Source organism: Clupea harengus, chromosome 19 (assembly GCF_900700415.2).
Source record: "Clupea harengus chromosome 19, Ch_v2.0.2, whole genome shotgun sequence".
Taxonomy (NCBI): Eukaryota; Metazoa; Chordata; class Actinopteri; order Clupeiformes; family Clupeidae; genus Clupea; species Clupea harengus.
The window spans coordinates 17,913,741-17,928,290 of record NC_045170.1 but is presented as its reverse complement, the minus strand read 5'-3'; the positions used below and the strand labels follow the sequence as shown (position 1 = coordinate 17,928,290).

General features: G+C 43.8%; 2 protein-coding genes across 2 annotated transcripts; both read right to left on the bottom strand.

Annotated features, from left to right (window-relative positions):
* Positions 1-1,328: 1,328 nt before the first annotated feature.
* si:ch211-171h4.3 (serine/threonine-protein kinase SBK1) lies at positions 1,329-5,603 on the bottom strand. Its single transcript, XM_031585745.2, has 4 exons — positions 5,254-5,603; positions 3,429-3,573; positions 3,087-3,289; positions 1,329-2,802 (listed from the first exon to the last, which is right to left on the bottom strand). The coding sequence occupies exons 1-4, from the start codon at positions 5,257-5,259 to the stop codon at positions 1,993-1,995; spliced, it is 1,164 nt and encodes a 387-aa protein (XP_031441605.1). The 5' UTR covers positions 5,260-5,603; the 3' UTR covers positions 1,329-1,992.
* A 3,401-nt stretch (positions 5,604-9,004) lies between these two features.
* Positions 9,005-12,258, bottom strand: il11b (interleukin 11b). Its single transcript, XM_031586696.2, has 4 exons — positions 12,021-12,258; positions 10,426-10,586; positions 9,954-10,043; positions 9,005-9,738 (listed from the first exon to the last, which is right to left on the bottom strand). The coding sequence occupies exons 1-4, from the start codon at positions 12,169-12,171 to the stop codon at positions 9,508-9,510; spliced, it is 633 nt and encodes a 210-aa protein (XP_031442556.2). The 5' UTR covers positions 12,172-12,258; the 3' UTR covers positions 9,005-9,507.
* Between the last annotated feature and the right edge of the window lie 2,292 nt (positions 12,259-14,550).

Below are 14,550 nucleotides of genomic sequence, written 5' to 3'. Positions count from 1 at the left end.
TTGGTGTGCTATCTCTCTTTCTGTATCTCTCTCTCTCTCTTTCTGTCTGTTTGTCTTTCTGTGCCAGTCATTTGTGTGTGTGTGTGTGTGTGTGTGTGTCTCTGTGTGTGTGTGTGTGTGTGTGTGTGTGTGTGTGTGTGTGTGTGTGTGTGTGTGTGTGTGCGTGTGTGTGTGTGTGCGTGTGTGCGTGTGTGTGTGTGTGCGTGCGTGTGTGTGTGCGTGCGTGTGTGTGTGTGTCAACAACGGAGACAGTGGAAGGCCAGCGCTGATTGCCTATTGTTAAAGCAAAGCACCGTGAGCTTCTGGTTCTCAACAGTGATTATCACAAAAGCGTGTCCCAGTAACATTTGATAGGTATTGGATTTCAGGACAGTTATATTGGGCTGGTCTGTCCTCTAGTGCTCATACGAGGCCTCGGAAGCACCATGTAGTCATGGCACCAAAACTGTAGGCCTGTTTCTATGTCACTACACGAAACTGAGTGGTAGTAAACGGTTGGTAATAATAATAATAATAATAATAATAATAATAATAATAATAATAAACTTCTTTCATACAAAACAAAGTATATAACAAAGTAGGGATCAGGCAAATAATAAATAAAGCACAACTTCTCCTACCTTATATCAGCTCCAGATCTGTTCCAGTGGCTCCTGCGTATCCAGACTGCATGCAGAACTCCCTGCTTTTTCCCCTGGCCAGAAATGCGCTCTCTCTGAAGAATGGGATGTGGTGTGAGCAGGCCTCCTACACATGAATCACAAAAGACAAGCCAGCACGTGTCTCTGCACACATAGGCCATACACACGCCCCAGAGGCATACTAGATCTAAGTGTGTTTGGCTCTGAGTAAGCAGGCAGTGCTAGGCTATGTAAGTGTGTGTCTATGAACGCTATGTGTGTGCTTGTGTGTGTGTCTATATAGATACATGTCTCTGTGTGTGTGTCTATGTACATAGAGAGTCTATGTAGGTTAGAGTATGTATGCCAGTGTGTGAATGTGTGTGCGCGTGCGAGTGTGATAGAGAGAGACAGGTTGCGGGTGATGATGAGTTGCACTAAGTAGTAAAGTCAGGGAGGTCTATTTATAAATGTGTTTGAGGCTGCGAGGAGGACATGATGAAAGGGACTGAAAGTGTGTGTGTGTGTGTGTTAGGTGCTGTGCTGTGCCTCCCTGTCCTTCTTAATAGGGGTAAAACAACCCTGTCTTAGAAAAGCACTGAAATAGTAAAAACAAGTTGCATAAGTTCTGTTTGCTCATTGGCACTTTGCTGTCCTTGAAAAAAACAGCTGTGGGTCACCTGATACAGCAGAGATTCCTTAGCAAAATATAACTGAGATGATTTATTTCAGACCATTGCAAATATACAGTATATACTATAAGCCATGTTATGGTCATAGGTACACATCAGACACAAGCAACAACATAGTGAAATTTTATAAATAGAGTTGTAAACAATTATCTAGCTTTAGGAAAAATAAACAATTATGAATACTTATCTTTCAGTTGAAGGATAGTTTGTTGATGCCAGTAAAATGAACATTGTGGATCTATTACAACACCAAAATGTTGGAGATTTAACCAAATATGGATAATTCTGGGTGGACCTTGCTGATTTCCTGTTTACTACGCGTGCTCTGGCTCCAAAAAGCACTTACTGTGCAGATTATGGCTCCAATTTTGCCAATATGGCCAACCAATTTTGGCATAATTTCTTCAGAACGTGGATGGATCATAAGACACTTTTCTACTATACTGCATATACTAGAATATAAGAATATAATTTTACAATAGAAAACTAAACAACCAAACGATATAAGTATACATATTTAAAGCGTATTACAGATGTGCGCAATGATAAATATACAATTTGGTCTAGTGCAAAGTGCAGTGTAAAGATAAAAAATAACACCTACCTTCCATCACCTTTCTACTAGAGGTCCTACTAGTATACAACATAATTAAGCATTGGAGTTAGTTGTGACCTCAGTTTTATCTGTCTCTGCTTTCTGCTCTCTCTGTCTCTTTCTGTGTATCCATGATTTCTCTCTGTTTGCGGTTCGCCTCTGCCTCCTCTCTCTGTCTCCTGTGTTCCTCCCGCAGCCACGACCCCCCCAGGTACCCCCCCACATCGTGGGCCCCCCCTCGCAGTGCCGCCTGCGGGTGAAGCAGTGACAGGAAGAGGGAGCACGCCAGCGGCGTGAAACATGCAAACTGTGGTGCAATGCTGTTGTCGTTCACATTTCTCTCTTTCTGTCCATTCATCTGTCCATCCTTGTCTTGTCCGTTCATCTCCTCGTTTCTCAGTCTTTCGCTCGCCTGTTCGGCCCACTCCTTGTACTTCATGTACCCCCGGTTGTTGGAGGCCGTCTCGTCCCAGGGCAGCACACCACTCAGCATGGCATAGATCAACATGCCCAAAGCCCAAGTGTCCGTGCTGGGCTCCACCGTGACCCGGATCCGGCTCTTCTTCTTCTCCTCCATGGGGTTTCCGTTCTCATCCAGAGGGACGGCGTTCCAGTCCCCCCCTACTCCCTCGGTGCTGCTCGGCTGGTCAGTGTCCCGGGCGATCTCCGCCTCCGGTGTGCAGTACGCGGAGCTGTACCAGACGCAGGGCACCTGCACCCCTCGTGCCTTCGCCATGCCAAAGTCGCCCAGCTTGACCCAGCGGCACTCGCGGTCGCACAGGAAGATATTCTCGGGCTTTAGGTCACGGTGGACGAATCCCAGGCGGTGGAGATGAGAGAGGGCCCCGCTGATCTGTGACGCCACCCGCTGAGCGCAGTCCTCCTCCAAACCAACCTGTGGACAGGTATGCACAGTCAACATTTACATTCATATCTGCATACAGGTAACCTTGGTGTGCTTGCATGGAAATATCTCATACATTTCTATCCACCTGTGCAAAGAGGTGTACAGCATCACCTAACTATGACCCAACCCCACATCAACACGCATATATATTTCACAACACACACCATTGCAGTTCTCTGGTGCCCACACATATCTAGAGATTTTGGTAAGTAATGTTGGGGCAAACAAACAAGCCAGTGGGAATGCACCAGTGGGGCATGTCAATCACCCACCTCTGGCACGATGACATCAAACAGGTCACCATAGAGACTGGGTTGCTGGGCAAAGACGTAGTGCTCTGGAGTGGAGAACACGATGCCCAGAGCGGAGGTTAGTGAGGGGTGAGAGCAGAAGGCCAAAGAGAGGTTGTACTCCCTCAGGAAGGAGAGCAGGCCGGTGGATTCACGGGGGAAAAACTTCAGAGCCATGGGAGTTCCTTCAACAAGAAAAAGACAAAGATCATATGCATCGGACAGAACAGAACGGAAGATGACATAATGACAGTTAATCAAAGATCTGTCCCATTCTGGTGGACAGCCGGTGGGTAAAGATGGTCTTGAACATTCGTCTCTTACCCCTTGTCTTGTGGACCGCCAGCTTGACCTGGCCATATGAGCCCTCACCCAGGAGCTTGATGATCTGGAAGTGCTCTGTAGTCTCAAGAGACACCAGAGACTGGGCAGTGAGGTGACAAAGCTCATCCAACAATCTGCTGGCAGTCTGGGAGAGAGAAGAGAAGTAGAAGAAGAAGACGAAGAAGAAGAAAAGGAAGGACAGAAGGCAAAAGAATTAAAGAGGAAAAGAATTGCCGGAGAAAGCGAGGTGAGGAGAAGCAGCAGAGGGAGACCAAGATGAAAGAGAAGAAGAAAGAGTTGTCAGTCCCCCCATGTCAGGTGTTTGCATACATAAATGCTTTACTACCGAATTAGATGCCGCAGTTAGTGATACTATTAGCCATTTTATTTGACAGCAACCGGTGTCCAAGAGATTCATGGCACTGTACTGCTGCAAATTGCTTGCAGGCAGAACTTCAACTGGAGAGGAACCCAGACAGATGCCGTGCTGATAGACATTTGAGCACATGGCGCCCCTTTGGACTAATCCCTTCGGACTTATTAAAGCTGGGGTGGATTTGGGGTGAGAGAAGTTGAGAATCCCCCATGGAGTTATGTAACACTCTCTCTTTGCTTGGCCTTACAGGGAACTTTAGAGGCCTTTAGAGTACCTCCAGCGTGACCATTCCCCAGTGGCTTGCTTTCTTTGGGACGAAGGGGTATCTACAGAGAATCCATTGAAGTTGTTGGTCAGTGACTATTACCCATTGGCCACCAATATATAAGTAGTGTTAATAATAAATTAGTTATTTAAGTTGAACTCAAGCACTAACAACTGCACATTTGACAGTCTTTGGTCATCCACAGTAATATCTCCATCATAATGTAAAATGTCTCCTTTCTTGTTCCTTCTTATTTTCATCTATGTATTGCATTTTTTCTCACTGCCTTCTGGTGATGCAGGTCTGCCTGCCTGCCCCTGTTGGAGTTTTTACACTGAGCTGTATATGAGCTAGATGCGGCAGGGGATTAGTGCTAATGCAACGCAGAATGGTGTCGCCGCAAAACAGACCCTGTCTGGTGATGACTGCAGTGGACACAGTGGACAGGCTTGAGTCTGTACGGTATCTACTGTATGCGTGTCATGTGTCCACTCTGCAAGCCACCTTTACATGGTCTTGTGAAATATTTGAATATCAATAAATACATATGACTGCCACGAGCAGTAGCCTGTACCACCCCAACACCCTGAATGTAACATTGATCAAAGTTTTGGATACAGGAAAGCTCAGTTAAAAGTTAAGGAATTGGGGTGGTATACTGTAGCTATGTTTATCTAACTGAAAAATCTAATGACCCTGCAATGACTGAGGGCTGACATTATTTGCTGAATGGATTGAGCTAATGACTGCTGCTCCTAAATTCACTCTGAAAGTTTTGTCTTTGATACATATGAACAATTATATAAATATACTATGTACTTCTAGTACAGTTCAGTAATACTAACCCTACACTAAACCTTAACTGCAAGACTGTACAACTTGTAGGTATAAAAAGTACATTGCACTTAAACACATTGCACTTACTTAAGCAGTAGTACTATAATTAAGTATGAGTACCTAATGACACTTAATGTTTGCTGCACGTTTGCTGCATGTTATATGCACCACTTCTTTTCAAGTCTTTGTTTCTGTTTCTTAATTTTAAAAGGTTATAAAAACAACTCCTGTCGTTTCATGCCCAAGACATACAATGCTAACTTTATACACAAAACACATATCTCAGGTTCAGTAGGTCCTTGCCACACACCATACCTCCAATTTCTGGAATTAAATGAGACACTCACAGTCATGTTTGCTGGAAGCTGGGTTTTTCTTCTGATCTTGCAATACTCAATCTACTGGACTGTGCCTGCTTGCATCCATAGGTTGGTGAGCCTCTCACAGAATACTCTGTTCTCCACCTGAATCCACAGCAGGTAATACAGAATGTGGCGGTACAGAAATTCCCTGTTCTCTGTGACTCATCAATGTCTGCTGTTGAAAGCTGTGTGTCTGCTCCACTGTAGCAAATCCTTCATATCTGCATTGGTGGTTCTTGTCAAATGCTTATAATAATGACATTAGGGACATCCCTCCCTCTTTGCACTCTCTCATTCCCTCTCTCTCCCTCCCTCTGGTTTCTCCACTCTGTTTTGTTTGTCCCCAACTGCACCCCCAGCCTAGCCCACCCTCTGCGGCTGGTGGAGTATGTTGGTGTCAACGCTTTGAGGTACAGATGATCCATTACTTAAGCTGTTTGTATCAACACCCCTGATTCAGCTCTCTCTATGGCCCACTCTTCGCCTTTTTTCTTCCCACTCCTTTTCCCATCCTTGTGACAATTTATGGAGTTGAAGACCTGCATTTCACTGTATCAGATTTCTACCCCCCCCCCCCCCCACACACACACACACAGACACACACATTTTTGTGTTACATACTTAGTTAAATTGATGTGCGTATTCGTCCACATCCCTCTAGTTATTCTTCTCTCACTCGCTCTCTCTCTCTCACTCTCTCTCTCTCTCTGTTTCTCTCAGCTTGATGAGTGCAACAGCTGGAATGGACTCGCGCTCTTGCCGTGTCACTGCCAAGTTAGCTTTCCCATCTGTGCCAACTATTCTCCCTCATAGTCGGGATCCTTGCTCACACATTCACACACACACACACACACACACACACACACACACTACACAAACATACACACACACACACTACACAAACACACACTCAATATGCACACACATGCATACTCATGCAATGCACACTCAGAAATATACATGTGCATATAAATATCCACACACGTACAGGGTATACAGACACCTATGCACGCAGCATACATGGATTGTTTAACCAGTATCATATCCTCCCTAACCAGGCTGCAAACCCACATTTATTCACTCTGGTGCATTCTCGCTCTTATTTCTGTTCCTATTTCTCTCTCTCTCCCTCCTTCCCTCTCTCTTTCCATTGACAGTGTTATGGTAGCTACGCGGCGTGCTGCAGTGACAGCCCTCAAATGAATCTCCACCTTTTTCTCACTCCGCTTTCATGGTGCTATAATGGGAAGGCATCAAGACACCCACTACCTGTTTGAAGGCACAAAGCAAGGAGCCGTGAAACCTCTTTAGCTTTCTGACGCCTGTTGATCAAACGGAAATGCGTATTTTTAGTGCGGGGACATTGAATGTGACAAGTGATTGTAAAACCACACATCAGACACTAATGTGTGAGACTTCCGATAGTTCAAGTTTATTCAGACGTCTCACGGGTTTTACGTATGCACCTCTGAGTTATTTAAGTCTATCGCGGACGCTTCTTCACTACAAAATGATTGACTAGGAAGTGACATTTTATGTAGCAGTTGGCTGATATCAGATCTATGATCTCTTGGGAATAATAATTCAATACATTTTCACAAAACCTATCTCTTTATTTTGTACAGCTTCTGATTTTTATATAAAAAAGACCTTGCATACAATACAACCATAGAAAAAATACATTTGAAACTGTGTTACCAGCCTTTTAAAGAATACTTTATATCTATAATGCAGCATATAATAAATATTATACAATACTGAATATTTTACACTAAAAATCACAGCAAGTCAGAGCAGGCCTATTCCGAGCTACAGGCCTGCTGGAACACTTTGATTCAATGGACCCATTAGGCACTTCAGCCCAGTGAAACAGCAGCAGTACAGCCCAAAGCATCTCATGGTCTACTTTCATGACAACAAATTAGCCAGCCAGTGGCTATAAGAGCATATACTTCCATAGGAAATTGCATTAAGTGTACTTTGAATGATTCACATTAGGTATTAAGTGCATGGACTTGTAGCTAAACACTAAACTAAATAGCACATAATGTCTGCTGGTTTTACGTCAGTGTAAAAGCAGAAGCTGTGTGGTTGAACATTATCATAGAGTAGTTCAACTGAACAGGGGGCACCAGTGCAGTTCAGAACATGCCCGTTTAGAATGTGTAGTACATCTGTTGTCCAACAGGTTCCCAGCAAATTCATACAATTGAATCACAGTGCTCTCATCTGAGAGGAAAACTAATTTCTTGTTTAAAACATGAGCTCTTCAACTGGCATCTCTCGGATTACCTTGTATGTTGACAAAAAATTGCATCATGATGCTTTTCTTGACAAAGCCTCAACACATTCCACATCATCAGAGCACATTCTCATATAAATACTTAGGAGTATATGCACTATATCTAAAGCAACTTTTCTCTATGTGAAAAAAGCATTGGCTAGCTCCAGAACTACAGTGCTCTAATACTGACAAATGCATCTGCCCACTCCTTAATAAACTGACTCCACCTACTGGTGGGAGTCTGTCACAGACACTTCCTGACCACCGTTCAGATGTTTGTTTTCAGCCTCTGACTCTCAGTGCCATCAGTATCCAATCAAAAGACACACATTTGGTCTTGAGCTGTATGTGGCTGCATACACAACTGCATTTTGAGCCAAAACCACAGGTCAATACTGTGCATTTTGTATAAATGTACATGTATGGTGACTACAGATATAAATGGGCTCCTGTCATGTAAGCGGGACGTAAGGGCTTAACTGGAAGCCAGTTAACACACGGTCTAAGGTGAACCATGTAATGTAAACAATTCAATTAAATTATTAAATATTAACTTATCATATTAAATACGTAAATACATTTTTTCACATTACTTAAAAAAAGGCATAACTTAAACATAGATATAAATAAGCTTGTGGTTTGCAAGAGGAATGTTCAGAAGAAGGTAAGACTGACGATTCAGTGGGGTGGGGTTGGGGGGTGGGGGGATCCAGCAAGTAGGGGATGAAGAGTGGTCGTGGTGCAGTAGAATAGTTTGGGGTTCGGGGGGGGTAGTGATGGTGGGGTTACAGGGACTTTCGCATCAGGGGGTGAAGGGCCAATAGAGACCATTGGCAGAAGCGTTGCAGATTCTGGTGGAGCACGATGGACGAGGTGTGGATGTCCCATTTGTTGGTCAGCTGTGGCAGCTGCGGTGGAACTAGGTTTGGAGGAAGGTCGCCCATCTGACAGACACAGATATAAAGAATGAATAAATTATTAAGTAATGTATTTAATGAAGTCACAGTAACCTTAACTGGAAAGGGAATCCAGGAAGAATGTTATAAATAACATAAAATACATGCTATGCATTTCAAAGGCCATGACAGAAGAAGCCGTTGGAAAATACAAAATGCGCAGCAAATACTTAAACCAAGAAAAACTGAACACAAAAAAACAATTAAACAAGAATGTCTCGGACAAATATTTGTCTCCAACTTGCTAATTCTGTGAAAGCACCTCCACTTTCACTGAATTCCACCGTCTAGACTAGAAGAGTCAATGCCTGCGTTTACAAGCTAACTTTTCTCTTGTTGTATGTGTACACACCATGAAGACGGCTTTTCTTGCCCTCCATTATTTTTTAACTTCACTGGACATCAGCTTACAAAGAAGCCATGTAGCCACAGAATGCAGCGTCTCCTCCCTCCCTCCCTCCCTCCCTCCCTCCCTCCCTCCCTTTTACTCCCTCACTCCTTTCCATGCATTCTGTTAGGTGCTACATGTGATCATTCCCTGATGACAGTGGACAAGGAGGTGATTTGGCCAAGATCTTACCTCTGTCTAGAGTGCTAACAGCCAACACATTCATACTCATGAGGGAGAGAGTAATGTCTGATATTCTTAACTCTTTGTACTGAGAATGTCTTCAAAGGGACAGAAATGACTGGGCACTCAGGTAAATGGGCAATGTCTTACACAGAACCACTTTGATTCTTACACAGAATCACTTTAAACAAATATGGGCAAAAAAAAAAAAAACTCTACTGTTTCCTGTTTGTTTTCAGGGTGGGTGGGCAGCCAGTGACCCTGAGCTGTTCTATTAGCCAGATGTATTTTCATTAAACAAACTTACAGGTCAAAGTTCACTTAAGTAGAAAATCTTTTTTTTCCACAATCAATATACTATTGAATAGCAGTGGAAGAAATAAGAAAGCCTAATATGACCATGGCAATATACACCCACACAGATTCATTTAGATTAACAGCACGTCTAAATGTCTAAACACTCTCCACGCCCTTTGGTCTGCTTGGGCCTTGGCTCTCACCTGTTTCTGAAGCAGCTGGCCAATTCTCTTCAGATGGAGCGTGATTGGAGTCTCTCGGGGGACATTCATGGACCTGTTCTGTTGAACCTGCCGCAGCCAGTCAAAGTGGAACCTAAAGGACTGCAGGCCAGAGTGGAGCAGCAGTAGAGTGGTGTTCAACTGGAGAGGGAGAGAGAGAGAAAGACAGAGGGAAGGAGAGAGAGAGATATGGAAGGAAATAGAGAGAGAGGGGGAGTGAGAAGGAGAGAGAGAGAGAGACAGAGGGAGATAGGGAAAGAGAGAGAGAAAAAGACAAACAGATTTGAGAATTCATATATAGACTTAGTAAGTGAGAGACCAATGTAAAGTACCCACAGGCCTGGTGGCTGCCATACCTGTTGAGTCTGGAGGTCTTGCGCTCGTGAGGCTATCCGTGGCAGGGCAGTGAAGTTGTGCTGAATGTCTAAGTTCAGTTCATAGTGGCTCTGTAGAAAAAAAACAAAGGACAGGCACTGCATTAGTAATTAGTCTGCATTAGTCCAGGCTAGCTCATTCATGTTTCACAACCTCTCTCTCACAGAAAGTCAGAAACCCTAAAAAAAAAACACTAACTCACCCTAGGGGACAGCAACAGAACTTTAAATAACTGCACATGATGTATTCTCAAATGACCAGGCCCCAAAATGTTCACTGCTGAATCTGACACCTGCTAACTCATCCTGAAGGCCATCCACCCCACATTCAAGCCCAATTAAAACCCCTAAATGGTCTCACAACACAGAGTTTGTCAACTTCTCCCCAAGGGCCAGATTAGCCAGATAACTTATTAACACAAAATTGTCACTCTGCCAATGTCAAGGGACTTACAATTGGGCCACGAGCAATGCTGTTCAAGATTATCATCTGCTTGTAGATCTTTTTGAGGTTCTCCTTTCGGGATCCATCCACGTAGGGTTGAGCGAGGGAAAGCACAGGCAAGAGGACCAACAGCAGGCAGACGTCGAAAGAAACATGGGAGTTCAGCAGCACTGTCAGCAAGATAAAAAAGAAGAAGAAACACAAAGAGGTTTTTTTTCTCTCTCCAGCTTGGAAAACCCACCATGACACATCATTCTCCCAGCTGTCTGTGTGCTTGTATCCCTGGCCTGCCTGGGGTATTTTGCCTCAGTTTGTTTGTGACAATGGGAAGCACACCACAAATGGTAGGATCACACTGACTGTTTGTCTCCATTTCAACTCAGGAGATACCCCTGGCTCCAAAATTGTGGACGTGGAGTCTACATTAGCACTTACCGAACATCATTTCCCAGTTGCTTTCATCTAATGCAAAACGAGACAATGTGGGCCCCCTGGAGACGTGAACCCACGACCTCCCAGACCAGCCTAGTTATTCCTCTGAATGTTCAACGAGAGGAAATAAGATCCTCGGGTGGTGGGTGCCGAACAAGCCCCAACATGTTGGCCAGAAACGTGCAACACCAGCAAATAGTCCACCCTGCACTCTCAAGGAACTGACCAAGCAGTGAGTAGCAAATGTGATTCCCCTGTCTGGCCAGTTAGGATGCGACTCAGCAATTTTCAAATTGTACACCCGTAGGCACTGACGTCATGGTGACTGCACTGAGGCAATTTACAGAAACTGATGGCTCTTTATCCTGCATATGCAATTCATATCAGATAGTACAGCTGAAATGACCTACTTACTTAGTTTCAGTTTTGCTCAGTTTGGTCTGTATGTGGTAAAAATGGGATCCATTTACTTCACTAAAGCGGCTATTTGAGTTCAAGATTAAGCGTAATTCAGAAGTTTAGATATGGCTCATTACCACAGAGGAAGTGCGTTTAACCTGAAAGTCCTTCTTCAGTGATGTTGATTGCTGGTGCATGAGGTAATGAGATTTCCACTATGATTCCAGCTAGTCACCCACGTGAAATCTCTCTCTCTTTCTCTCTCTCTCTCTCTCTCTCTCTCTCTCCCTCTCCCCTTTATGTTTCAGTTGGGTGAGATAAGCTTACTGAAACATACCACACACAACCTACTTTTTGCCACTGTATGAAATAGGAAATTAATACAAATTCAGAGATTAAAAAGCAAAAAAATTAAACAATCAAATAACATACAGACAGAAACACAAAGCAAAGCTCTGACTGCGTCCTCTTATACAGCATGTCCACCTGTACACTTAAAATGAACATCAGAAAAGGTGCAACTAATAACTGACCACTTCACTTTTGTGTCAGAAACAAAGTTCCCTACTCCAGGACCTTACACTTCCCATTACATATTTGATCCCCCTCCATTAAATGTTCATTACTCATTGTCTTGTAATGACAGAGCCACTCATACCTTGAGAGATCAACACATATCCTCTTGACCTGTTCATCCCAGGGATAACCCCCCACCCCACCCCACCCCAATAACCACAAACAAATAGTGTAATCCAATGACAGAAAACACTTACATTTCATCTTCCGTCCAATTCCGGGTGCTAGTAAACAAAGTGTGCTCTGTGCTGAGCTATCACTCACTGTGCAAATGTTTAGCCTGCTCTGTGAACTTCCCCCTTTATAGAATGTGTATGACACATCCAGTGCCTGAGTCATCCTCTTCATTGACAAACGCTAACGCCCCCACGGCCACCCCCCCAACCCATCATCTTCTCAGTACCTCAATAGTTTCCCTTTTTCTGTTTGTTTTTGTAAAAGTGTGTGTGTGTGTGTGTGTGGTCAGTATATGGCTGGATGATGTCACCAGTTTCAATTTTAAAAGCTTCTCCTGCCGTTCACAGGAATTAATCAATTGCAATAATGGAATTTCACCTCACCACTGAACTTCTGTTTTTTTTAAGTCCACTACTGTTTTACTGTACTGTAGGTGGTATCAATTTCATAGACAAATATTATCACAGATAAACTGCATCATGGCTTCCCCACAATTCTTAACCAAGCATTTTAAACACTTTGATCTTCCCAACTTGGAAAGGAAGGGTGCCAAAGCAACAAGCCACCATTCAGATCTTTACAAAAACAAGTTATATCTGTATATAAATCTCTGTATAAGTTTCAATTACCTTAAATATTACACTTGTATCCTACATTTTAATTCAGTCCTGAGCATTCTGCATTCAACACTAGCAGGCTAGTGATTGGTTGTTGACAGCCTGGCACATGCTAAAAATTGGGGGTTTGATTAGAGTACCCCTCACACCCCCTCCCCAACACACACACCTCTTTATTTCTAACACAAATAAGCCCATCATCATTGGTCCTTCGCCACCCAACAGGCGCATACGCCCCCGCATTAGGCGCGATATGATTCTGACACATCCCTCTGATATTTCCTCGCGTCCGTTATTGTTCACCCCGTGCGCGGGGGGTCAGCAGCAGGAGCGTCTCTTCTTCAGGAAGCGCGCGCGATGACTGCGTGTCTGACTGATGTCAGCCAACTGTGCAGACAACTGATTTCCAATCTAACTCTCACCGGGAGTTTTTCTGTGTGGATAATATCGGACATGCCTCCACTGGAAGCGGTGGAGAAATCACGTCTAACGGAAATCTCACATCAGCAAGATGCCATGTGCTTCGCTGAGTTGAAATTTGTCTGAAGAGAGTCTTTGGTCTGGGGGCAGACTGCATGCTGACTGAGTTTGTGTACAGAGTTTTGCACAGTTTACCCACGTTAGTTCACAGGAAAAATGACGTACCATCCCCATGCAAATAAAGACATCTTTCACGTTAGCAGGGGTCAGTTACACAACAGGTGTGTGGCAAAACGAGGGCACTCTGAGACATAGTATGGCACCGTTAATTAATGATTTATCACACAAACGTCCCTCGATTGGTTTGCTTATCATTTATTTTGGTGTGTTGTTGACGTAGCCCAATTTACAGCATCATTCAGTCAAGTGCCGCCATTCAGTGTCATGCGTGTCTCCCCAAAAAAGCCCGCGACAATAACAAGCTCACTGATACACGTAACGTTTGTCTTTGGTGAGCATGGCTGGCGCGCGGGGGTAAACTGTGGGGGCGAACGAGACGAAGCGTTCAGATTCCTCTTTCTGTACACACGATTAATCCCGAGAAAGAAGAACATTCTACAGAACTGATGGCTAAAAATAAATTCACGGATGTGGTTGAGCAGTCCTTTCATTCAGGATCCTTGCCCCAAAGTTCCTGGAGAACGTACCCCAGAGAATTAGTTTTGCAGCCTGTGTACCCCCTCTACCACACACACATGCACACACACAAACCACTGTGAACCACTGGTTCAGTGGTGGCATTATACTTCATTTTCTTGGCCTCTTTGTGTCTGGTGATATGAATGACAAGGAGAGGAAGACCCTTGTGCTATTATCACATGAGATGCTCTACTACTGTAACTCGTTCCCATCTAAGGTCTTGTCATGGGTATGATTATATGATTCACTTCATCCTCTTGCTGACAATTTGCTCAAGGCCTTCCAGGTCACCTCAGGGGTAAAAGAGCGGGCAGGTAGCCTAGTCATAGGACAATTTTCCTGCAGTCCTATTTTCCTAACAAAACGGAGTAGGAAGGGGTGTGTAATGAGCAAATGGAGGATGTTAATGTGACATACATACATGAGCAAGACATGAGCTCAATCCCAAAGGTCTGTTTTTTAGTCACAATGTCTCGTGCCTCTCTTGAAAGAAGATATTTCAAGTACATGCTGTGAAGTTTAAAAAAATATGTTTTTACAGGCACTCTGAGACACTTTGAGAACCCAGTTGCATTGTTCCTGTACTACTTATGGGGGGGGGGGTCATGTCAGATCCATCTATTTTTGACAGAAGTACATTCAAATGTAGTAGGTATGTCAGAAGTAGTTTCATGTGTCATGGTGAAATCAGCACTAATGTTTGACATTTCTCTGTGTAACTCTGCTGTCATCAACTGACAACATAATTCTTAATTCTGTGTTGTATTGTATTGTATCTCACTGAGGTTTCAAATTCTAATGACTGACTGGCTCT